The 27,651-nt window shown below is 33.6% G+C and overlaps 1 protein-coding gene across 2 annotated transcripts in view; it reads right to left on the reverse strand.

The window, feature by feature from the left end:
- Positions 1-26,813, reverse strand: part of LOC126878982 (vitamin K-dependent gamma-carboxylase) — a 260,299-nt gene extending 233,486 nt beyond the window's left edge. For both annotated transcript variants that reach the window (XM_050641846.1, XM_050641845.1), the window contains exons 1-3: positions 26,730-26,813; positions 26,470-26,640; positions 1,076-1,231 (exon numbers count right to left, since the gene is read on the reverse strand). In XM_050641846.1, the coding sequence (XP_050497803.1) occupies positions 1,076-1,231; positions 26,470-26,629 (316 nt within the window). In that variant the 5' untranslated portion in view covers positions 26,630-26,640; positions 26,730-26,813. The remainder of the gene's footprint in view (positions 1-1,075; positions 1,232-26,469; positions 26,641-26,729) is intronic.
- Positions 26,814-27,651: the final 838 nt, after the last annotated feature.

A 27,651-nucleotide genomic window follows, 5' to 3' on the forward strand; every position in this document is an offset into this window, starting at 1 on the left:
GGTATAATATTATTAATATTCTTGTTCTCATGATCATTTTTCAGTGCGTCATTAATTATGACGTCATATACTGTATTGGGTGTGTCGAGACTTATTTCATGTAATTATTGACGAATCTGACAGATGCCAGAATCGTATTTCGCCATAGGTGAAAAGCTTGTGGAATTAAACTAATTAGTAATTTAGTAGATTTTATTTTTACACAATATGTTAACATGTAGGTATTTTTTATAAAGGGGAATAAAATTAAAAAGTAAACAATATTGTTAATTAAATTTATAAATATGGAAACATTCAAAAATGACACAAAACTCTCCATAAACTGTATTTTTATCTTCTTCTCTAGGTGCTGTCTCCGCTTCAAAAGTTGGTAATCATCAGAGCGATCTTTATTTCTGAAACCGCGGCTCTAAATAATTCATTGTTATTACATCCAAACCAGTTCCTAAGGTTCTTCAGCCATGAGTTACGTCTCCTTACTATGGATATTTTTCTTGCATAATAACCTGGAGTATAAACTAACTTCTAACGAATTAAATTCTAAACCGAAATACAAAACTAACTTTTAACGAACTAAATTCTAAACCAAAACACAAAATAATGGACAAAAACGTTGTGAAACACAAGGGAAGTCGAATTCGAAATTTCAAAATGATAGGTACACAAAATACTGACCTGAATAATAACCGTCATTTGACTCTTTGACACTTCTAAAAATTGGCCAAAATGGACGAAGTTTTCGTCAAATGTTCGTAATACGTGTATTTGATTGGCTAGAAAAAACGCGCATTCTAAATATCAACGAATCAAACGTAGGTTAGGAATAGACATCTTATGTATATAACCATTGTAATGCTGCATTATTTTTGTGTTTAATCACGGAGCTACCGCTTTTTCCGTCTCATCAAATTTAATGCATTAGAGAGAAATCGAAAAACTGTGACGCACTGAAAAATGATCATGAGAACAAGAATATTTAAACAACTTATGTGTATTTGTGGCTACAGAGTCACAATTTCGTAAAATAATAGTAACAGACAGATAAATAAGCAAATAATATATAAAGTTGAAATACCTAACCACATTAATAAATACAGCAAACTGATGCATTGATATCCGGGATTTTTTAATATCGGGAATAATGGAAAGTGGCAATCATTTGGATGGCCCCATCTCAAATCGATAATTGATCCTCCCCTTTCTTCTGACAAATCTATTAACATTAGCAAACCTAAAATATAACATATATATTAAGCAAGTTATAAATAAATTATAATCATGTAATTCTTAAAATAAATATAAAATAAAAAAATATGAAAAAAAAATTTTTAAGAAACGCTTTTCTTTAGTTACGAGTTTACGAGCGCCCAAAATTAAAAATATTATAAAAAATCAACTAAAAAGCAAAAAATAAAAAAAATTCAAAAAATCTAACACATTTGTTAAAGAAAAGCGTGGCGCGTCTCCATCGAATAAACGGTTTTCGCCCCACGCTTTTCTTTAACGAATGTGTTAGATTTTTCAATTTTTTTAGTTTTTTGCTTTTTAGTTGCTTTTTTATAATATTTTTAATTTTGGGCACTCGTAACTAAAGAAAAGCGTTTCTTAAAAATTTTTGGTTCATATTTTTTTATTTTTAACTTTTTAGTCTTACACTTTTCAAACATTAAAATATATCGTCATGTTTATTAAAATATGTATAAAACATAATAAAATATGATATAGGTACAAACATGAAAAGTAGTCGGAATTGGCAAAAACTTTACTGCATACATAAACAATTAACGTAAAAAGTGAAATTATGTATAGTTCATATAACTAGCTACAATCTGTAAAAGTTTCAAGTTTCTTCATTTTAAAAAACAAGAGATTTTAATCATTTTCCGTTAAAATCTTTTTTTATTTAGACAGTTAATAAATATAAACAATTTTTTATTGATTATTCGTGTATTCTTTCCGCGAATTCATATGTCTGCAAATTTTTAGTCATTTGCATTGAGTAAAAAGTAGTCAAATTAACATCCAAAGATTTTACCCAAACTATTGAACTAAAGAAAAGCGTTTAATTAATACGCCAAAACGAATGCGTTTATTGTAGCACAAAACCTCTCTACTGGTCGTTTTTCTAAGACTACGATAAAAACGGGATTTTTTTTATTTCGAGATTTGGTTGAACGTGGCTTAGTGTGAAAACCTCGTATCTCATTGTACAGAAAATTTTACATGAGTGACTTTAAACTGAATTTCTGCATACTCTAACCCAAAATATATATGAAAAATATATGTGTAATGATCTAAACATACTCAGAATCAAAAATATGTAAACATAGTTTTTTTGTTTTAAGTTATAGTATGCAGAAATTAAGTTTAAAGTCTCTCCTGTAAAATTTTCTGTGAAATGAGATACGACGTTTTCACACAAAGCTATCGTTTTGTTTCGTATCATATTGAAATTTGACACGAATAATAGGGGAGCAAAGTATGCTAAATTTGCAGTCACTCGAGCGTTATGGGGACCTATTGGGTTGTGATTATTAGGTCCTAAAACCAAAAAAAGTTAAGTAAAATTTTCCATTTTAGTGGGAACTTTCCACTTTTTAATTTAATTTTCCATTTCCAACAATCGTTTTCTCCGATTATAGCGCCATCTATCCATAGCTTGAAAAAATATCTCGAATAAATGTTGCCTATTTTTACGTAAAGAATCCAAATCTGCAATAAAAATTTGGGACTTTTATTGAAGATTTTAAGTAACCTCCAACCCCACCTCCGTGGGAGGTCATGTTTGATACCATTCGATAGATTTTTCAAAAACATAATGAAATTTTATTTTGCAGTTTTTCGATCTGATGTTTATTTTGCGAAATATCGCGGGTTTGAATTTAAAATTTTAAATTTACCCCCCATGTTTGGTACCATTCAATCGATTTTTGAAAAATTTTGAAGACGTATTTTTAGTTTTTCGATCTGACGTTCATTTCGCGAAATATTCGCTTTTTTTGTAAAACTTTTGATTCACGCATTTCCTTACGCCCCGCTCAAATCGTCAGATTTTTGAAATAAACACTCTTTTGCATGACAATGTACTTAACTTACCTTATTTTAATCTGACAATTTCGAGTTTTTTAAGGATAGATTTTTTTCGGGCTCCCCATAACGAACTTCCCTGTGTTAAGAGCCAATATATGGCAGAGGTACATCTGCATTGTACCAGGTTTCTGTCCATATGATATCTGACGCGCTCAAGTAACTGCAAAAATACCCGCTTGGGTATTTTTGGGTAACTGCAAAAATACCATAAGAGCCGATTTTTGTATAAACAAATATGAGCGTTCAAAATTTGAAATTTCATAGCTTATCTATGAAGCATAACGCAAACAATTAACGTAAAAAGTGGAAATTATGTATAGTTCATATCATTAGCTACAATCCGTAAAAGTTTCAAGTTTCTACATTGTAAAAAACAAGAGAATTTAAGCATTTTCCATTAAAATAGTTTTTTTATTTAAACAATTAATAAACATAAAAAAAAATTTTTACTGACTATTCGTGTATTCTTCCCGCGAATACATATGTCTGCCATTTTCCATTCATTTGCATTGAAGAAAAGGCAGTCAAATTAACGTCTAAAGATTTGATGCAAACTATTGAACTAAATAAAAGCGTTTAAAAATCAGATATCATTAGTCTCATGTTCATAAATGTTGGATGGCCACAAGGAAGATGGTTCATATTAAAAAAATTATAAATAACGAACTAAAGAACAGAAGAAACAATGGCCTTAATTATGGCCTTTATAGACTTTGCTAAAGCCTTTGACAGCATAAAATAAATTAGCTCCTAAGATCATTGGAATAATCAAAATGATGTATCAGCAAACAACATGTCAGGTACTGCATAAAGGGCAAATGACAGATAAAATAACAATAGAAGTAGGTTTAAAACAAGGTTGCATACACTCACCTTTGCCCTTTAATATATTATGTGTTATCATATACTGGAAAAAACTATTGAAAGAAAAAACGGGATCCCTTGGGAACCTTCAGAAAAAGAAACTAGCAGATATGGAATACGCAGATGATATCTGTTTGGTAGCGAACACAATAGATGATATGAAGAGCATGTTAAGGAAGCTGGAGGTAAAATAGGCAGAAGTGGGTCTTAAAATCAACACGAACAAGACAGTAGAGATGAGAATAGGAGTATCTAACTGTGACAAACTATACATTAACCAAGAAGAAATTAAACAGTTTCAAGAATTTTGCTACCTAGGCAGTATAATAAGTGCAAAAGGTGGAGCTCAAGCAGATGTTAAACAGAGAATACGAAAAGCACAGTATGCCTTTGGAACCCTCGCAAATATATCGAGATCAACACAGATTAGCCAAAATACTAAAATAAGACTATTTAATATTAACGTGAAAATTGTGCTACTTTATGGAAGTGAAACATGGGCAATAACTGGCGGAAATGTAAATTAAATCCAAGTTTTTGTAAATAGATGTCTACGTAAAATTCTAAAGGTATATTGGCCCAATACCATAAAAAATGTAGCACTATGGAGGAAAACCAAACAAGAACCCATCAGAACAACAATAAAGAGGAAAAGATGGAACTGGCTGGGACACACCCTGAGGAAAGAAAATGCAGACAATAAAACAAGCACTCAAATGGAGTGCAGTAGGACGAAGAAGCAGAGGACGCCCGACCAAAACATGGAGGAGTACTATTGAAGAAAACTACAAAAGTATGAAGAAAACCTGGGGAGAAATAGCAACCATGACCAGAAATAGAGGGGAATGGAGAACCTTCGTGGATGCCCTATGCTCCTTCACGGAGTAACAGAATTGTATATATATAACGAACAGAAGAAACAAAAAAAGAAATAGGAGTCTTATTATCATTTACTCAAATCTAAAAGTATCTAAAGGACACCGCACACATCTTATGGAAAATATAATGTCGCTCAAATTCAATCAAATTTACATGCATAGATTCCTCTCGAATTAATGATCATTTCATATAATTGCGCCAACTCTAAATTTTCAATAATAAGATCTAAATTGCTATAAATAAATCTGGAATCAAATGGGTACGGTACGTAAGTTAGAGAGAGAGAGAGAGATAATATTTTAAAATTCGGTACTCCATAAATCTTCTCCGGCTATTAAGCCTCTTATCTTGTAAATAATAAATGAGTTTGAAATAAGAAGCCGAAGACGAGACATTTACGGCGATCATTGACATTTAGTGCCGGGTAATAAAAACACATTTTAATTATTTTTACGTTGTTAGATCCATTAGAAATATATTGTTTTCGTTATTAATTTTTGTTCGGCATTTTATACCTTAATTTAGAAGCTGATTTAGATAAATAGAGGTTTTTTTATAAATACTTTTATTTACTTTCGAACCTGGGGTAGTTGTTGAGAACGGCTAGTTTCGAGTTAAAGTTGATCGTGTGTGCATACGAGGTGTAACGAAAACTATCATGTTTCACCTCTGGTTTCGGTAAACGTGTGTGTTTCGAAAAAGTTTGCAGTGAAAAATGGATAATATATATATTTATCAATCAACGCTAATAAGTTTAAAAGTTAAGCTGCTGCATATAACACCCAAATATAGATTAAAAATACTACTTGTACAAAGGGTACCGTAATTTATTAGTTATTGATTAAGAAGTTCTTCTACTGAATAATAAGGTCTTTCAGATAGGTACGTGTTTGTCATTTTACGCAATTTGGAGAAAGATACTGCAGATTTAAGTTGTAGAGGGAGATGGTTGTACAGTTTTTTGCGGAATATAATAAAGATTTCTTTACTAACTCAGAGGACAGGTTCCGGTGCATAGACGTGAATGGTAGAATTTCTCGTGAAATAGTCATGGATATGTCTGGCTGGAAAGACTTGTAGATGTTTATGAATTAAGCAAACAGTTTCTAAAATATATCAAGAAGAAAGAGTTTAAGTCCTGTGATCTTTGAAGTTGCTTCTGAAATGTGTTAATCTTCTGACGCCAAACAGATATTTTATTGCTCTTTTTTGTAATTTGAAAATAACATAAGATTGGGCAGCTGTACCAGAACCCCAAAAAGGAAGACCGTATCGAAGATGCGACTCAAACAAAGAAAAATATGTTATTTTCGAAGATGCTAAATTGAATTCCTTCGAAACAGATCTTATAGCATAGCAAGCTGAAGATAGTTTCTTCCTTAACAAATCGATATAAAGGGACCATTTTAAGGTTGCCGTCTAAAAAAATAACAAGAAATTTTACAGAATCAACGGTACCGATCTGGCTGTTATTAAGAGGTAAGGGTTGAAGAGCTTCTCTACAAGATAAAGCTACTGTTTTATCTACGTTAAATGAGAAAAAATCAAAACCAGACCAGGTTTTCATTGCAAGTAAATCAGAAGTTAAAGTAGCATGAAGAGTTGCAATATTTGAGTTCCTCCAAGTGATACTGGTATCATCAGTAAAAAGAAAGATTTTTCCATCGATTTTCAACTAGTGATGTCATTAATAAAGAAAAGATACTGAATATTAAGGTACATCACATAAAACGTTTTTGAGACAAGAATCTGTATCGTTTGCTCTGCCCAGTTGTTTTCTATCATCCAAGTAAGACTGGAACCAATTCCAAGAAATACCTTGAGTTCCGTAAAAATTTTTTGTTTATGAAAATGTCGTGATTTACACAATCAAAAGCTTTGACGTAGTCACAAAAATTGGTGACAGTGTGAAGATTATTGTTGAGTGCTAGATAAACCTCATGTAGTACAGAAAACATGGCATCAGTGGTACATTTTATTATTTAAAAAGCCGAACTGATTTTGTGATAAAATGTTGTTTTCAACGAGAAAGGACATAAGTCGGGCTTTTATGAATCTCTCAATAATTTTGGAAAGTACCGGTAGTAGTGCAATAGGTCTATAATTGCAGGTATTAGATTTTTCACCACCCTTATGAAGAGGAATAATGATGGCTGTCTTTAGGCACTCTAGAAATTTACCTTTCTCAAAACAATCATTAATTAGTGAGATGAGGCCTTCCAACACATTTTATGGGAGAATGGAAAAAAAATTTATCGATAGGCCATCATCACTACAGGAAGATTTGCTTTTGATACTATTGATTGTTTGGATCAGTTCAGATTTATCAACTGGTTTTATAAAGAATGAATTCGAGACCTTTCTTGAATTAAGGGACCTTTCTTGAATTAGGGAGATATGAAATGGGATTTTGTCGTGGCAAAATAGTTGATGTAATATTTTTAGTCACATTCATAGATTCACAAGTATTCATTTAGATTTTCAAGGTCTGGAAGAAAAAATGTTTGAGCAGTGTGGGTTTTATTTCGAAGATCGTTTATTATGGGCCAAGTTTCTTTTGTAACATTTTTAGAGCTTCCCAGGCGGTTTTGATAGTACACTTGTTAGATGATTTTATAATATTAAGATAGGTTGCCCTGTACTTGGTGGCATATTCAGTGACAGAGACGTTGGCAGTTAATTTCTTGATGTAGAGTAGTGAACGCATATTATTCTTGGCTGATATTCGGATACCTTAAGTAGTCCAGGGTTTGCGATGCTTTGGCTTAATTGTAATTAAAGGATATGCGTTATTGAAGATAAAGAAAAGCTTATCTAAAAAATCACGCAAATTATAGCCTTTTTTTTTTTTTTAATGAGGTGGAAAGATTCGTAAATCGACTAGGGAAGGTGTCCCTAGTACTGTTGGATTCAACCAAACCAGAGACATACGCCGACGGCACGGTGTCAAAACTAGGTGACAGAGGGCCCCCTTCGGACATCTCTGCCAGGTCACCTACCAACTAAAACCACCCCCTCTTCGACCCGAGGTATCCCTGGACGAGTTCATTAGCGAACGAAACATGGGGATACCCCGCGCAGACCGGATTAAAGGTGCCCTTGGAGCTATTTATTATATCTACAACACTTACCTAATAGCGGTGAGCGTGTAGGGAAAAGATCTAGTTCCCAAGCGAAGGAACTTGGAAACATTGAGAAGAAAAAAAAAAAAAGAGAAGGTAACTCGATACATTTTTATACAATAAAGAAGAAAGAAAGAAATAAAGTTTTTATTTTTTTTTATTTTTTTATTTTTTTTTACAGTTGACCGCTATGAAGGAGGTAGACTCCCTCACCCAGCTTGTTCTAATCTTTCCATTATAGACTTTCTTTTCATGATGCTTGTTATATTGTCGATTATACACTCGAAATTCTCTTTGCTGGTCATTGCAATCTGCATGATGTTGTTGGGCGAGATAGCACCAAAACTATTCTGCAGCCTTTGTTGTTCTACGACGAAAACATTGCACCGGAAAATGCAATGTTCCGCATCGTCCCTCTCGTGACACGTGGTGCATATATCATCGTTGGTTTTTTTGATGCCATATGTGTAAGACCTAAAAGATCCATGACCCGTCAGGAACTGAGTAAAGTAGTAATTTACCCGTTTAAATTTACAGTTGTACCAAGCTACAACATCGGGGATCAGTGTTTTGGTCCAGCGAGCCTTCGTGGTCTGTACCTCCCATTCCCTTTGCCATTCCATTAGCATGTTTACTCGTATGGTCCTTCTCACCTGTTGTAAGTGGCCATCGTGTGCTTCATACAGCATTTGTCTCTCTTTGGCTAACAGGTGAATAGGAAGAGTGCCCGCTATCACCTGTAAGGCCAGCGTAGAAGTGGTTCGGTACGCGCTCACCACTTTTAAAAGAGGCTTCCTTTGGGCCCTTGTTATGATATCTTTGTACTTCTGGTATTTTAGTACGCTGATCCAGACGGGGGTTCCATATAGAAGGGTCGACTGCACCACTTGGAGGTACAAACTTCTCTTGTTGCTGCTGGGCCCTCCAATGTTAGGTATTATTCTCTGGATAGCTGCCGTCCGTTCGTCTGCCTTCTTAACCACTCTTAATAAGTGTTTCGTGTATCTTAGGCCTCTGTCCAGGTCAATACCCAAATACCTCGCACAGTTCGTCGGCTCTAGTTGGCTACTACCTATTTGGAAGGTCAAGTCCGGCCCATTTCTTGGAGCTTTAAGGATGACCACTTCTGTCTTGTGACCTGCAAGTTCAAGATCATTATTTTCCATCCACCTGTTCACTTTCTCGCAGCATTCGTTTACGATTTCCACAAGGTCCCAGTACATGTCGTTGGTGACCAATATAGCAAGGTCGTCCGCATAGGCTACTGCCATGTTGTTTCTACCGTAATCGATATTTAAAACCCCATTGTACAAGACATTCCACAACGTTGGACCTAGTACAGAGCCTTGAGGTACGCCGGCTGTTAGTTTCATCTCAACATTTTTGGCCACTGATACATGTCTCTCGCTTAAATATCTTTTTATAATATTGATCAGGTATCCCGAGACATTAGCGGTTTCTAATTTAGTAATAATATGGGCCCAGTTGGCCGAGTTAAAGGCGTTCTTTACGTCAAACATTACTAAAACGGCCCATCTTTTTCTGGTGTTCTTCACAATGTCTGTAATATGCTTGACCGCATCTATAGCAGATTTTCCTTTCCTGAAACCGTACTGTCTGGTTGAGATGATGTCTTTTTCTCTCAGCTCTCTTTCAAGACGGTTTTTAACAATATTCTCATACAACTTTCCTAGGCAGTCGAGTAGGCATATCGGTCTATAGGCGGTGGCTTCTTCCGGGTCTTTGCCGGGTTTGAGTATTAGAGTTAGTCTCGCGAGCTTGAGCTGGTTAGGAAACTCTTGTTTTGTCAGCAGCTGGTTCAATATGGCTCTGATAGCGTCTGGCTGTGTTTTAACTATTAGTTTTATCACCTCTGGTGGCACACGATCGGGTCCTGGGGATTTACCTACTTTAATGGACTCTGCTGTTTTGATGAGTTCCGCATTACTTATTTTCTCCGGACAGATATGTGGATTGTACGTATGTTCAATGCCGGGCTTGTTGGGAAAGAGAGTGTTAGCTATTTCTATTCTTTTCTCATCGCACAGATTGTATGGGACCTCGAACTTCAGCGTTTTGGTGGCTATTCTATAGGCATCGCCCCATACGTCATTTTCCAGTGCCTCGCACAAGTCTTGCCAACATGTGCGCTTTGCGCTCTTTATAAGTTTGTTTAGTTCTTTCTTGACGGATTTATATTCGTCTTTTGTCTGCTGGGTCCTGTGTCTCTGGGCGATTCGTCTGAATCTAAGGCATTCTGTCCGTTTCGACTGAATTTCGTCATTCCACCAGTAGGGTACGGTGTATGAGGCGGTTTTGCTCCTACTACTTAATTTGTATGCCCTAGTAATGGAATTCCTGAAGGTGGGAAGGTGGGAAAATTATAGCCTACGTCTGTAGAAGGAAATTGCCACTCAGAGGTTAAGCATAAATTTTTTAAATTACTAAAGTTCCGGGTGGAAAAAATCCTGCTTAAACTTCGGGTTTTCAAGGAGGGTTTTCTGAGAATATTCAACTTCGTATAAACTGCTTCATTAATTTACAGATAGTTTAGCATTAATAATTGTAGAGCGGATATCAAGGGGTGAGAAATCTGAGACATTATAATCAATTATTGTATAGGAAGTTTTTGTAATCCTTGTGGGAGAATCAACGTGCATTGTTAGACCATACCATTCAAATGTGTTGACCAATGATATTTTTGTAGCACAAGCAGAAGCATAATCAATGTTGAAGTCCCCGCATAAAATTTTTCTGCTTTTATGGGGCAGGTCATCCAACAAATTTAGCACATACTGAAAAAATAGTTCCACGGAACTATATAAAGGCAAATAATATAAAGATTAGGATTCTTATTGTAAACTAAGGAAAACTCAAAGAAGGCTTCACTTAACAAGAAAGTCATATTTTGTTACCAAAGAAAAATCATTATTCGTGGAAACAATTAGTGCCCTATGAGCTGAGCTTGGCCGATCATACCTAGCAATTGTGGTTTATTTTTCTACAAAAAAGACTCGTTTACTTCAAGCCAATGCTCTGAAACGGCAACTACCTGCAGAAATCCTAATTCATCTGGAAACAAAAACAATTCATCAGTTTTGTATCTTATAGAACAAATATTAATCACAACCACGCGAAAGTTGTTATCACTAAAATAACTTGAGGATTCTAGTTCCTCCTAACACATCGTAATGTTTAAAAAATTCGTTTTGAAGAGACAGCGGAATAGTAATTTCGGTGACATTCCCTTGATTGTTGTAAGTGGATAATTCTTTCATTCTCTCAGAAGTGAGAAAGGGTCTAAAATAAAAGTAGCAAGATCAGCTTTCACCTCATCTGGACCAATTTCATAGGCATTTTTGAAAAAAAAATATTTCGAAATATGTGTCTCGACTGCAGTGGTCATTAACAAAGGTACTATTTACACTTATATTTATATTTTTAATACATTTGCATTAGGTACAATGTTAGCTACAATACATTTTTTAGACTACATTTTTTTAATTAAATTGTATAACTTTGTGTTTTTAAAAAGTTTAACACAATTTTGTATCTACTCTTTGAGATAAGTATCTTTTAGGTTGCTACCAAGATTGTAGTTACTTCTAGCTATTAGGTATGGTTGAAAGTCAAGAAGTACATGTTTTGCGGAAGTTGTGGTGTTGCAGTACTGGCACAAAATCTGATTGCTGGAATTCATGAGGTGTTCATGTGTAAGGCGTATATGTCCTATCCTAAATCTCCGAATAATAGATTTGTCCTTTCTTTTCATTGGTGGAAGTTGATAGTAGAAAATGTTTAGTTGGAGAACGCTTAACTTGGTGGTTTGACTGCTCCTTTTAGATCTGATGATGTTTGAATCTCCGTTGTTAAGTTTAAAGAACAGGCTTGTTTTGCTGCTAGATCGGCTTTTTCATTAACTGGAATACCAACGTGTGATGGAACCCACAATGTTGTTACTGTAATTTCATTAGTTTGAATACGATTGCATATGGCAACATGGATTAGTTATGGACTTAAATAAACTAAATAAAAGTGATTAAATTATGATAATAATAGGAAAAAAGTGCATACGGACTTAAAAACAAGTATTAAAGTGATACAATATGTGGAAAGTGAAAAAATAGAGTCCCTTGATGCAACTGATGACATCCCTGATAATTTTATAGCCGACAAAGCTGAACCGGTAAGTAAATTAACATTAAAATACGAGATGAAAATCGCAAACATTCAATAAGATGTCTCCACGCGCCTAATTAAAGAACTGGAAAGGACTATTAGTAATCAAGATTTACTTATTAACCTTTTACAAAATCCTGCAAATTTGGAGGTTGAGCATGAATAAAATATGTACTAGTAAAGAGAACAGCGTTGCCGTACCTTCTCTGGAATCCGTCGCTACGGGAAATGGCAGAAAAATCAACAGCAAGCCAGAGATACGTCACAATATAACAGTTACAGACTATCAAGTCTCAACTGCATTAATGCAAGTAAAGCAAAGTATAAAAATAAATAATATCCAAACATTACCTAGGTCAAAATGTTAGACAAGCTCGATCAGATGGAAAAATCGTTGGCAACAATAGCGACAACGAGGACCTAGCATCAAAAGAAAAGTTGTGGGTGTACGCTACCAAGTATAAAAAATCTTACACTACGGAAAAATTGTAAGATTACCTATAATCAAAGTTCCCGGGGCATGAGTTTTCGTGTAAATTGTACGAAAACAAGGTAAATGATTCAAACTCGTTCAGAATCACGGCTAATGCGGAGCTTAGAGATACTCTCTTTTCTTAGTACTAAATTTTAGAGAGAATTTACGAAGTTGTGTACGGAAGCATCCAAAAGGCTTAGTACTAAATCAAATCAAAACAAAATACCTAGTATGCTGAAGAAAAAATCCAAATAATAGGGCAAGCTTAGATATTGGTGAATATGAGTTTAAAAAGGTAGAATACTTTAGATATCTTGGGGTCTTATTTAATGGAACTAATAATAGAAATATCATAATTAATTAAAGAATCGAAGCAGGAAACAGTACCTACTGGGAATACAACAACTTCCTCAAAGATAAGTAGCTTACTCAGACTACTAAACTGAAAATTTACAAAGCACTAATTAGAGCATTAATCACATATGGTGCTGAAGTAATGTGTTTGACAAAGAAAGAGGAAGAAATATTGAGGATCCTAGAAAGGAAAATAATTCGGAGACTAGCAGGCCCACTAAACTTAGGTATTATCAATTTAGAAAACTCATGAACCACGAAGTTAGAGAACTTTTGAAAGGAGAAGATATCGTCAGATTTATCAAGGCGCAGAGACTCAGACGGATGGGACATATAAAAAGGAGAAATCCAGAAGCCATTATTAAGAAAATTACCAAATGGAGACCTGAATCAGGAAGACCACCAGGAAGACCCAAAACCAGATGAAAGAACCAGATAGCCGAGGACCTTAAGAAGATGGGAGTTAGAAAATGGTTAACCACAACCAAAAACAGGAACGAATGGAGAAAAATTGTAGAAGATACCAAGTCACACAACCAATTGTAAAACCAAAATGTTAATGCGGATTGATTTACCGAGACAAATGAATCAGAAGAGCCCAAAGAGGGCGGTAATCACTCCGCTAGGAGTGTAGATGACATGATTAATTACAAATATGGATTTTAAATCACTTAATATTACGGTGTTTGACCAGCTATCTCTGATCAATCTGCGCAGATGTTGAAATGGGATCAGATACCAAAAGCAACACCACTGCGGGATGAGGTAATAACACGTAGAGTTTCCAACCAGCTGTCTGTTGCAGAATTTAAGTTTCTATTAGGAAGAAATAGAATAGCTAATTGCATTAAGTACTGTTGACAACAAATTTGAAGTTTTTTGGGATGATTTTATGTATGTATTTAATATGTGACCCGAATTAAAACAAGAAATAGACAACCTTAACATGTGAATTGGTTACGCAAGAATTCAAATTTAATAAGTAACGAATAGTATAGAATTAAAAAGAACAATATAAATAATAAAATTATACGTGAAAAACAAACTCATTTGTCCAACTTAATAAACAACTTTCAATATAAAACGAAAACAATTTGGAAATTTGTCAACCAAAAATTAGGAAAAAACAAAAACCACTTCATTCCAGAAAAACTTAAACATAACAGACGGCACTATGAAAACAAAAAAGATGCTAGTAATAGCTTTGCTTTTTCACCAGCTCGGTGTTATCAATAATTATTGTAGGTACCAAATAACAGGAATACATGTACGATTAGCAAATACACACCTGGTGGGTCATTCTTTTATAGGCTAGTAATTAAAATTGATATATTGGAAATTATAAATACTTTTAAAAATAAGAGATCTACAGGGTTTGATAATGTACCACTGTTCTTGTTGAAAGAAGGTTCTGATAAGATCGTCCCCATTCTAACCGAATTAATAAACTACTCTGTATTGTATCTACAGAAAAATTTCCAAATTAATATACTAAAGATGGCCAAGGTAGTTCCAGTTTACAAAAGAGAAGAAAAAATCTCCTGTCCAACTAGAGGAATAACTCTTTTAAGTGTCTTTGCAAAAACATTTGAAAATGCGGGTTATAAGAAAATTATGCCTTATTAGTGCAGTCACTGAAGGTTTTCACCTCCGATTTCTTCGAACCTCCATCGATGTTCATGAAAATTGGTGAGTAGTTAAAGGATACCTCAAGGAACAAAAGTGACATAATGCCAACTGGCGCTGTTATCCTGGGGGTGGATGCCACCCCTTCTCGGGGGTGAAAATTATTTCCTTAAAAATAATACCACAAGTTGATAGAGGGACAAATTCTACGCAAAATTTGTTATACATAAAGTAATTAATAAGAATCAATATTTTTTGAGTTACTAAAGATCAAAGATTTTATTTTTTCGTAAAAAAATGCATGTTTTAAAGCTGTTATTCAAGTATAACTAAAAAACTATAAGCTTTTTCAAAAAAGTTATTTTTACCAAAATTAAAGACAATAAAAAATGGAATACAATTCCGACTTAAAGAACTACCCTAATGTTAATTCAAAGTAAGTTATGGGTAATCGAAGGTATATTTTTTTCGACGAGTACGCAAATCTAAGTATTCAAGGTTAAATAACGGGAAAACGATGCAGTTTTTAAAATATACCTACTAAGCAATGGTCAAAGTACTTCAGAATACCTATCAAATGAGCTCCAGAAAAAGTTAATAGCATAAATATTAAGCAAGTTATGATGAAAATAAGAGAACCCTTTCGAATTTTTTTGGGAAAAGTGAAAAATAAAAAATACGTCATTTCCAAAAATATTAAAATTTATAGAAATCCTTACAAGAATTTTTTTACGTTAGCATAAGTAATGAGTTCAAAAATTTTGAACGGTTTAGAATGCATATTTTTGAAAAAAATATATAATTAAAAAAATCAGAATTTTTCAAATTATCGTAATTTTTATTTTCTTTTAATAATAACTCCAAAAATACTCAATATAAGAAAAAAATGACATATAACAAAATTTTAGTTTTTTCTGTGTCAAATATTTTACTGTTTTTACTATTTTTGTAGGGTACAAAATAACCGAGATATAAACGTTTAAAGCTTAAATTTTGCTGCCAGAACCATGTAACCGGGGCCATTTAACCTTTTATTTTTAAAAAAGTAAGGCGTTTAAAAGATTAAATTCAATGTGTTTTAAAAGCCCTTAGTTTTAGTGTATAAGTGGTTTTTAGGTGAATCTGATATCTCAAAATTAACGGAGTTATTAAAAAAAAACAATAACATTTTTTAGAAAAATTTTGAAAAGATAACTTTTGAAAAATTTTTAGAGCATACATTTTACTGCTATCAACTTGTTCAGCGGCTCATTTGACAGATATTTTTAAATACTTTGACAAATGCTTAATAAGTTTATGTTATAAAATGGATCATTTTCCCGTTATTTCAGCTTGAATCCTTAGATTTGGGTAGTCGCCGAAAGAAATATACATTCAATTACCTATAACTCACTTTTAGTTAACACTAAAAGGTTTTCTGTTAAGGAATTTATTTCGTTTTTGATTAGCTTTAATTTTGGTAATGATAACTTTTTTGAGAAAACTTATAGTTTTTGAGTTATTTATAAAAAATCGGTTAAAAACATGAATTGTTTTCACGAAAAATTAAAATCTTTAATGTTTAATAACTCAAAAAGTTTTGATTTATTTCAATAACTTTATATAACAAATTTTTCTTAGAGTTAGTCCCTCTATCGAATTATGGGGTTATTTTTAATAAAATAATTTTCACCCGCGAGAAGGGGTGGCATCCACCCCCAGGGTAAAAGCGCAAGTTGGCACCACGTCACCTTTGTTCCTTGAAGGTATGTAAAAAATATGAATTTCGCTTAATAGTTAAGTGCCTGTATAGTTCACAATATTTCAAGTAGATGGATATAATTGAACATTAAAACATAGTTTTTAATTCCAAACAACTTTTTTTAATAACAATTTTCGATATTGTGAAATATAAAGGTACTAGGTTACTCTTGAGTGAAATTCATATTGTTTGGCATAGCTCGTATAAAATTATTACTCGAAAAATTCGATATCTGATGGTTGCATATTAAATTCTATACGATGCAAAGTATTTTATAAATAATAACTTTTTTTCGTAAAACTGATAATAAAAAAGTTATCAATAGGTTTCAAGTTATGCAGACATACTGTATAAGAGCTCAACAAAAACTTTTTGTTGAACATTTATTATTGTTGAACATTTATTATTAAATGTATTTTAGGTAAGTTTTACAGAAAAAAAAGTTTTGATCATTTTGTATAAACATTTTTTTAGCTGTTAATTTTCGGTTTTTGTATTACATTTTTTATCTTGCTGAATTTTCTCAGAAAGAAAGTGTTTTATTCATGTCTAAAGTAAAATAGTTAATAAAGTAATATATAGGGAGCGGATTTTATGCTAAATGCATATTGCATGCATATTTCGCATACTTGAGAACTTTACTAAACTTTGCATATTTTTAAAAAAACATGCATATTTTGAGCCTATTTAAAAACATTTAAGTAAAAAAAAAATTTAATTTTTTTAATTGGACACAAAATATTTCCCCGCACAGGCTGTCGTATCTATTAATTCGAGAACTACCTGAATAGAGACGGCTTATTCACTGCCTTTTCATTTTTTCCTAGAAAATACCCGATCTTTACACAAATTACTTATAGTGCGCCGGACGCCGTTATGAAATGATTGTAGGAAGTTAAAATGATGAAGGACGGTTTACCGGGAAATCCGAATTTTATTTACTGTTATTATATTTAGTAGGTACAATTTGTATCCCAATTTAGTAGCCACCTATAATTCTGGTGATTCTTTTAAATCCCCTATTGTAAGAGAATTTACACTTTTAACCATAGTTTTACGATTTTCTAACGGAAATTGAAATATTCATGCTTTAGATCAGATCCCGTCTTTAAACGGCTTTAAAACTTTCGAGGACATTTTATTTTTTATTTTTGTTAAATTTTTAATGGAAATTTTGAAATTGATTTTGGTGCAGAATTTTCTGCTTTAACAAGTTATTTTAAATACGCCCCAATTACTTCTGTTGATGTTGAAAGGAGTTTTTCAAGTTATAAAAATATTTTATCTGATCAAAGAAAATATTTCCTCGTAAAAATTTGGAAAAACACATTGTAGTGAATGATAATCGAAGATATACAGTGATGAGCGTGCTAATAACCGGCAAAATAGCGCAAAATATGGAAAACATAATACATTGCGAAACAAAAAGAGATGAAACTAGTGGAGATGGAAATGATCGTTATAAACGTATACATTAACATTACATTACATAGTTTCCCACCTTTAGAAGTACCAGAGGAGTATGACAACTGTCACTGTGACAGTAGAATTTTATAAAATACTCCTGCCACAGACGTCTTTTGCGCTATTTTGCCGATTATTAGAGCGCTCATCACTGTATATAATGATATTGTTGTTTTATTTTAAATAGGTAACTATTGGTATCAGTTTTTGTAGAAAATGTGAATAAATTGCATATATAAAAAATAATGATTTTATGTGAAAGATAATAAATAAGATTGCCGCCCACCTCCTATAAAAGAACCCCCTAGAATATAATAGAACAGAAAATTTGTGGTTTTTCCAAATGCGCATTTTTTTAATTTTTGTGCATATCTTGCGCATATTTCGTAATTTTTTACTACATATATATGCGCATATTTCATCAAAATTGATCGCATATAAATCCGCTCCCTAGTAATATATTTACTTTGAGAGATTAGTATTGCGTCGTCGTCTGCATAGCAGATTAGGTATTTTAAGTTTCTCTTGGTCGATAAAAATCTAATTTTGTTTTCAGTCTATTTGTTGTTCTTGTAAATAACTTGTACAGTTGGTGTAATAGATTTTGGGTCGGTAATTCTCTAAGTTTGTTCAGCATGATTTTGTTGGCTGTTGTATAGTTTTCTATAGAAGTCTTCTACTACCCTTAGTAATACATCTCTCCTGGTGATCATATTTCGGTCTTGATTCTTTAATTTTATTATTCCTTTTTACCATTTGTTAATTTTCTCCTAAGAACTTTGAGGCTCTTTTTATCTTCAATTGTTTGTTTGTTTTGTTCACTTTTATATTTTCGGTTCTCCGCCCTAATAGATTTTTGTATTATTTTGTTTATCTCTCTAAGTTCATGGTCATCTTTAGATCACTAGCGACCAAATGAAGAAATGATACGATACTCAAGCCGAAAAGGGATGTTTTCAGAAGAACCACAAAGTCTGGCTCTATAATCGAAAGAGACCACGACGTAGATTAAAAAGTGGAAATACACCAAGTCCAAGAAGCACCTCCCTCACATTTGAGGAATTCATGGGGGCGTATGGAATACCGCTAAAGCAAGACACGGTGTTCCCACTGAGAAAAAGCAAGATCTATTGGCACTTCCGGATGACTACTCACTGACCCATACCATTTTGGCCAGTTTTAATATTAGTGTCGTATGGCACTTTTGCCAGGAAGATCCATTCGAACAGGCTCCGGTGCCACTGCATCTTTAACCCTGTTAGTAGATAGTGTCGATGCATACAAGCCCAGGAGGACCGACGGCTTAACGTACTCTCTGAAGCACAGTTAACGGTTCGTATCAATTTTAGAAATGATTATGTCGTTGTACCTCTCTCTTGTCATTTCCCCATTACTGAGAATCGTGATTTCTTCAAATATTCCTAACAATGTTTCTCGATTGGTCTCTATCTTCAGCTGCTCTAAGAGCTTCGCAGAATGATTTTCCAGCTGAATTCTTAATTTGGTCGGACCATCTAGTTGGTTATCGTCCTCTGGATCTTCCCCCCGAAACGTTTCCAGAAACAATTAATCTCATTAATCTCTCCAAACTGTCGTCACCTCTGCGAACCACGTGACCAAATAATTGCAGTATTCGTTGCAGGTATATTGTGGACAGCCTTTTTTTAATCTTGAGTTGGTTAAGAATGGAAACGTTTGTGCTATGAGCTATCCAAGGTATGCGCAGCATTGTTCTCTAGCACCACATCTCAAAGGCATCAATTTTTTGGCGCTCGCATGCGCGAAGAGTCCAAGTCTCTGCTCCGTATAGAAATATTGAGAATACAAGGGCATTTACCAGTCTCATGTTGATATATTGAGAGATAGATCTGTCTTTCCAAACTTTAGTTAGGCGACTCATCGCATTTTTTTCCATACTGATACGTCTTCGAACTTCTGCTTCACAGTTACCATCGTTAGTTATACTAGACCCGAGATAGACAAAGGTGTTTACTATCTAGTACTCCTGTAACATGTTAGTCAGTTGAATAGTGTCGAATCTGTCAACCACCATTATTTTTGTCTTAGTTTTATTGATTTTCAGACCAACTTTATTGCTTTCGTACTCAACTCTTTGCAGGAGATCAAACATTTCTTGCTCATTTGCTGCTATAAGTGTAGTGTCATCAGCGAATCTAAAATTTGAGATTTTCCTACCAGCTACTGTTACTCCACTGGCCCATCCTTTTAAAACCATCGTCATGACATGTTCACCATAAATGTTAAATAAGTCAAGTGACAATACGCATCCTTGTCTAACACCTCTCTCGGTCTTGAATTGGTTTGAGAACTTATGATCTAGTCATACTGTCGCTATATTAGACTGGTACAGATTTTTAATAAGTGTCACCAGGTGCATTGGTGCGCCCATTTCTATTAAAATTGACCACAGATTTATCCAGCTTACACAAGCAAATGCCTTTTGGTAGTCAACGAAGTATATAATCATAGGTACTTGAAATTCTCTAGACTTTTCAATGAGTTGTCCCAGGTTCAGGGTTTGTTCCCTTGTACCTTTACAAACCCCGCTTATTCCTGAGGTATTTGGTAATGTAGAGAGGTTTTGAATCTGTTTTTGATGATGTTTAACAAGATTTTACTAGCATGTGTTTTTAGTTTAGTTTGGTTTGGTTTAGTTTTAGGAATTAAACAAAAACATAATGAGAATGTCAAAAACGAAAATGGAGAACTGATGATAAACTTCTGCACAAATAACGAACTTCGAATAAACAACATCTTTTTTGACCACAAAGACCAACACAAATATACATTCAATAATACCCGTGGACAAAGATCTATGATAGATTATGTTGTAACTAACAGAGATATACATCCATCAAAAATAATTGACGTAAGATGCCTCAACTCAGCAGATTTAGGTAGTGACCACAGCCTAGTATTATGTAAAATTAGAATCACCATGAAATGCTTCAAACCTAAGAGAGTGGCACCAATACAAACAAAAATCAAAGTCGAAGGACTAAGTACGGAATCCACGGAGTACTTATATAGAAAAAGAATATTAGAGAAGATTGCTGATAATGAAATACTAGAAAACGATAACATCGAGGAAAGCTGGGAAAACTCAAAAGTAACATAATTAACGCAGCCACAGAATCACTTGGAGAGAGGAAAGTAACCAATACAAATATATCAAAAAAGAAAACCCCATGGTTTCGAGAGGAAGTGAAGATAAAATGTGAAGAAAAGAAGAAAGCGTTTTTACAATACAGAACACAAGAAACACAACAGGCATACAACCACTATAAAAGAATTAGAAACGAAACAAACACCCTAGTCAGACAAATAAAAAGAGAACACTGAGGACAGAATATCGAATGAACTCCTAAAGTATGAAGGACAAGACCTGACCAAACAATTATTAAAACTAATCCAAAAAATAATAGAACAAAACAGAATACCACAAGAATGGAGATCAAGCATCCTAATACCTCTCTTCAAAAAGGGAGAAAAATCGGACCCGGAGAATTACACAGGAATTAATTTATTAAACACAACACTAAAATTAACGACCAAAGTGATAACAAACAAACTGAATAAAATTATGACATTAGCAGAAGAACAACAAGGTTTTAGGTCGGGAAGATCATGCACCGACGCTATATTTATAATGAGGCAGATTCAAGAAAAATCGTTAGAATAAAACAAACCGGCATACTTATGTTTCATGGACCTTAAGAAGGCATTCGACAGGGTGAAATTATAGGACGTTATCCATTTATTGTACGCAAGAGAGATACCTTTAGGAATAATTAAAACGATCGAAAATATCTACTAGAACAACACAATAAAAGTAAAAGTAGATGATGAACTAACTGACCCAATTGAAGCTGGCAATGGGATAAGACAGGGAGATTCCCTGAGTCCTCTGTCGTTCAACCTGATCATGGACGAAATAATAAAAAAAGTAAGAACAAAAAAAGGATACCAAATGGGAGAAAATCAACTTAAAATAATCTGCTATGCAGACGACGCAATACTAATCTCTCAAGGTGAAGATGATTTACAACGTACGCTGCACGAATTTAATATAACCGCTAGAAAATTTAACATGTTAATTTCCCCAAAAAAGACTAAATGCATGGCTATAACAGCAGGGTCTCGATTTTTGACCCTTCGCTTCGTTATCGAACGTATTCGCTTCGTATCTGTTTAGTATACGTAGCGCATACGTTCCATAACGAAGCGAAGGGTCAAAAATCGAGGCCCTGATCTAATAAGGTGTAAATTAGAGCTGGAGGGTCAAATAATAGAACAAGTCATGGAGTTTAAATATCTAGGCATCACACTATGCAGCTACGGAAAACTCGAAACAGAAATGGAAGATCAGGTGAATAAAGCAAACAGAGACGCAGGTTGCCTGAATGAAACAATATGGAGAAATAAAAACATCGGAAAGGAAGTGAAAGCCAGAATTTACAAAACAGTCATCAGACCAATAATGACATACGCGGCAGAAACACGACCTGATACAGAAAGGACAAAAGGAATGCTAGAAACAGCAGAGATGAAAACATTGCGAAAAATCGATGGTAAGACGATGTGGGATAGAGCTAAAAGTGCAGATATACGAAGGAGATGCAAGGTGGACAACATTAATAACTTGGTGAAAAGCAGAAGAGTAGAATGGAACGACCACATAAGCCGAATGACAACAAATAGAGTAGTAAGGACGGCGAGAGACGGTTCCCCAATAGGAAGACGATCAGTGGGAAGACCACGAAAAAGATGGAATGACAACTTACTGGAGGCATATTGAAAAACAGACAGAGTAATGTCTATATAAAAAGAAGAAGACGAAGAAGAAGAATTGTTTTTAGTGACAGTGTGCGGTAGTTTTCACATCAGTAGTAGTTCCCTTTTTGTGTAGCGGGATATAAATTGAGGTACACCAATCAGATGGCCATTTTCCTGAATTCCAAACAGCGACACAGATAGAATATCGTTGTCCACGGCAGTATTAATGACGTAAAAGAGTTAGTATCCGTCTGTTGAAGGAAGTTGCAGAACTTTAATGCCAAATGACAGTCCTCGGAAAAGCTTTGAAACATCTATCACGTCACCTTTTCTCTCTGGTAGCAAAAGACACTACCCATGACCAATCCACATAACAAAATGTATGGGAAGCATAAGTTCAATTGAGAGATGACGTGCTGGAGTTTAACGTGCAGATGTTAGCCATGCCAAGGCTCCAGTAACGCTAGTGACTCTACCTAACGAGTATTTTAGGGTTGTCCAAAATATGGAGGAGGAAATTTTCTAAGAGACTGAAATCCAGGTATTAGTTTATTGCAACCCGCATGACTAGGTACTGGTGCGGAGCGTAAACCATCCCTTTTCAATTTTACAGTTGAGTCCGGGAATCTTTACCCGTGCGTCATCATTTAAAGCATACGAAATAAGTCGATGATAAGTCGTAAATTGAAATTTACTAAACGCAACAGCAAGTGAGTGTAAGTGACTGTAAGTGACTTGCTGTTGCGTTTAGTAAATTTCAATTTCCGACTTATCATCGACTTATTTCGTATGCTTTAAATGATGACGCACGCAAGAGAGGGTCCAGTTGCTATTTCCACTCCCGACAAGCAGAAGTAACTATTTTTTAAGGAGGGAACAATGCAACGCGATTACCTAACCTACTCTCCCTCATAGAATCATCGAAAAAAATCGAGTTCATTGAAGGAAGGTCCATACGCGTCACGTAAAAATTTATACGATGAGCGAGCGTCGGAATGTCTGTAGAGCTTTCTACTTGTTCGAGAACCACGTCAAACCGGCTTCCAATGATATAAATACAGACTAATTTACATTTTTAGTAATTTATTGCCCGATAATTATGTAAACCGTTCATTTGATTAATCAAATTAATATTTATAAACTATATTTTTAGTAAAGTGCTTTTTTAGTAAAGTTTACGTGCTACGAAAAAGCATTTGACAGCGTGGAAATGTGGGCAATAGAAAAAGATATAAACAACTGTAGAATAGATTCCAGATAAAGAATGCTAATATATAATATATAATATAAAAAAGCAACAATGACAGTACAATTGGAAGGAACCATAAAACCCATACCAATTAACAGAGGAGTGCGACAGGGAGATGTTATTTCTCCTAAACTATTTACATTAGCACTGGAAGATGAAAACAATGGAATGGACAAACATGGGAATAAACATACATGGAAACAAACTAAACCACCTAAGATATGCAGACGATGTAGTGGTAATAAATAGCATCAAGTTTTGAAGAACTACAAACCATGCTAACCGAACTAGCAAATGAATCCAAACAAATAGATCTAAAAATGAATTTTGCAAAAAAAAAAACAATAACAAACAAACAAGATAATAGAAATGTATTCCTAAACGACACCACAATAGAAGCGGTTAATGATTATATATATTTCGGACAGATAATAAAAACAAATAAGGAAAACCAAACAGCGGAGGTAAAAATAAGGGTCAGATTAGCCTGGGCAGGATTTGGGAAATTAAAATGGGTCCTAAAGAATAAAAAAAATACAACAATACTTAAAAACAAGAGTGTTTGACAAGTGCATACTCCCAATTCTCACATACGCATGCCAAACATGGACCTTGACCAAAGCAAACATGGATAAAATAATGAAGACACAAAGAGCCATGGAAAGAGCAATGTTAGGAGTAAAATTAATGACAAAGAGCAAAACAATTGGGTAAGGAATAAAACAAAAGTCAAAGACGCAGGACAACAGATAGCCTGGCTAAAATGGAGCTTCGCAGGTGATAACGCTGGACAAATGGACAATAGATGGAATACCACGATACAACATTGGAGACCATGGACAGGAAATAGAGCAAGAGAACGACTCCAGACGACATTAAAAAGATAGGAGGAACGCACTGGAAACAGAAGGCACTAAACAGAAGCGAATGGAGGAAACTGGGGGAAGCCTATGTTCAAAATTGGACGAACTAAAGAAAGAGCAAAAGAATAAGACGAAGAAAGTGCTTTTGTCAAATGTTGATTACCGTCTCTAGGATTAGCATGGTAGTATACGTTTGTATCATGAAATTTAAAGTATTCGAATTGTATACCTACACTATATTCAACCTAATTGGCACGGCATAGTGAATACGGTATTTTTTTTATTAAAAAAAGATTACTTTATACAAACACCCAATATTAATGGTAGTACATGTAAGTTTCTAAAATGATTTAAACAAAACTAATGATTAAATGGTAAATTAAATAATGTTGTTCTGAAGCTGAAGTTGAATTTTCTTATGGCAATTTTGTAATTAACTATTTCTAATGGAAAATAAGACACAATTTTACTAAAAAAATGATTTTATTAACGTTTCGACGTCCAAATCGGATGCCGTTGTCAAAATACAAAAAATATTGTTGAATTAAACAAAAATGTTGTTGCTTAGTAAAAAATTCTTCTAATAATTCATTTAATCTGACTCATTGATATCGGCAATTCAGACATATATTATACATTTTAAAGTAGAAGACTTTAAAATGATATTGCCAATATTTATGAGTTGCGTTTCTGCGACTACTTTACTGAAAGATAGTTTATTCGATTACATGAAATCAACCCAAACTCAAGAATATCCGTCACAAAAAATCATAGCATGTGATCTGTCTTTAAAAAGACAACCACGTGCAATGGTGACAGTAAAATTCTCGCTTTAGAGATTCCATAGTAAGTCACGAGGGAAAACCAAGAAAAAACCTCGTGATACTATCCCGACATCGTAAGTATTAGGTCTTACTTTAGTTTACTCTCAAAACTAATACCAAATTCTGACCTTAATATGTACAAATGTTATTTTAAATTATAAATAATATTAATAATTTATAGATATATAAATAATATTAAAATATAAAATATGTACTCGATTTGTTATTGACTTACTAATCGTGGTATTTTCTTTCTATTGTTTTCCTCTTTTAGTATGGGTAACCACATCCTACTGGATTCCAACGAGGAATTTGCAACACAATTGGTTTCATTTAGCATAATTAGAGCCGCTTCTTTGATTTTTCTCTTTTTACTATCTGTTTCTTTCAGGACTATACTTCAATCACTCCACTGAACTCTATGTTCATTATCCCATGCGTGTTGACATATTTGAGATCTATCAAATTATCTATTTTTAATGTTGCATGTGGTTGTCTTTTTAAAGACAGATCACATGCTATGATTTTTTGTGATGGATATTCTTGAGTTGGGGCTGATTTCATGTAATCGAATGAACTATCTATCAGTAAAGTCGTCCCAGGAACGCAACTCATAAATATTGGCAATATCATTTTAAAGCCTTCTACTTTAAAATATATAATGTCTGAATTGTCGATATAAATGAGTCAGATTAAATAAATTATTAGATGAATTTTTTACTAAGCAACAACATTTTTGTTTAATTCATTAATATTTTTTGTATTTTGACAACGGCATCCGATTTGGACGTCGAAACGTTAATAAAATCATTTTTTAGTAAAATTGTGGCTTATTTTCCATTAAAAATATTTAAATTAAATAATGCTAGAAGCTAGTAAAAATCGGAAGACCTATTAAACCACTTGGGATAGGAGCATGATAAAAAAATTCTGCATACTCACCAAATAAAAATCGTATAATTCCCAAACTGGACGGATCAGCTGGTTGGTACATGTAGATAACTATATCCTTGTATTGCAAATGTTTAATCCTTGTCCAGCATTGTTTAAATTTTAACTTCAGACTTAGTGAGTAATTCGCTGTGCTGAGTGTTACTTGCATTTTCAAAATACCTGAATGATATCACAAAATCATGTTAATTGCGAACATTCAAGATTTAATCATTTAAAAATATAGTATAATAATTCCTGATTATACTGACCTTTGACATTGGAGATTTACTCTAGTTTAGGTTTTAGTCCAGTCATTTACTCTCACTCCTATAAATCAGTTGAACATTCTAAAAATAAATATTTATATATCTACATAACCCAAATAAAACCATGTCATTAATCATAAATCATTAAATATTATCTAATTATTACGAAACCTATTATTATAATTTGAATTTTCTAATTTTATGATATATTTGTTCTATAAATAATTTAGTACAGTTATTGATACAGTTATTGTGATTAGTAAACTAATTTTATCAGTTATATCAGAAAGAAATAGAAGGGATTATGCGCTAGTCTTTTTTATGAAACACATAAAACTAGCATTAAAACGGTCAAAAATATGATTGTCTCTGAGCAATAACTTACAAGTCTGAGAGTTATATATATATATATATATATATATATATATATATATATATATATATATATATATATATATATATATATATATTAAAACAAAAGATGTAGAAGTTATTGGTTCAACGACCACTCGTACGAAATCAATCAAATGAAATAGAGAATGTGGAGAAATCCCCTTACGAATAATTCGCACATCCACCATTTTGGATTTATATATATATATATATATATATATATATATATATATATATATATATATATATATATATATATATATATATATATATATATATATATATATATATATATATATATATAACAGCGCTAATAGGCCTTATAGGCCTACGGCTTCTAAATTCTGGTTAATATTTCTCCATTCTTTTTGGTCCTCTGCACTCTTTCTCCAGTCCTTCACCCCGATTTCTTCTAAATCCCTCTCTGCAGCCTCTAACCATCTCTTCCTTGGGCGACCTTCTCTTCTTTTTCCCAATGCTCTGTCATTCAATATTCCTTTGACGTTTCTATTTTCTGGCATTCGAGTAATAT

This window comes from Diabrotica virgifera, chromosome 1, assembly GCF_917563875.1.
Source record: "Diabrotica virgifera virgifera chromosome 1, PGI_DIABVI_V3a".
NCBI lineage: Eukaryota > Metazoa > Arthropoda > Insecta > Coleoptera > Chrysomelidae > Diabrotica > Diabrotica virgifera.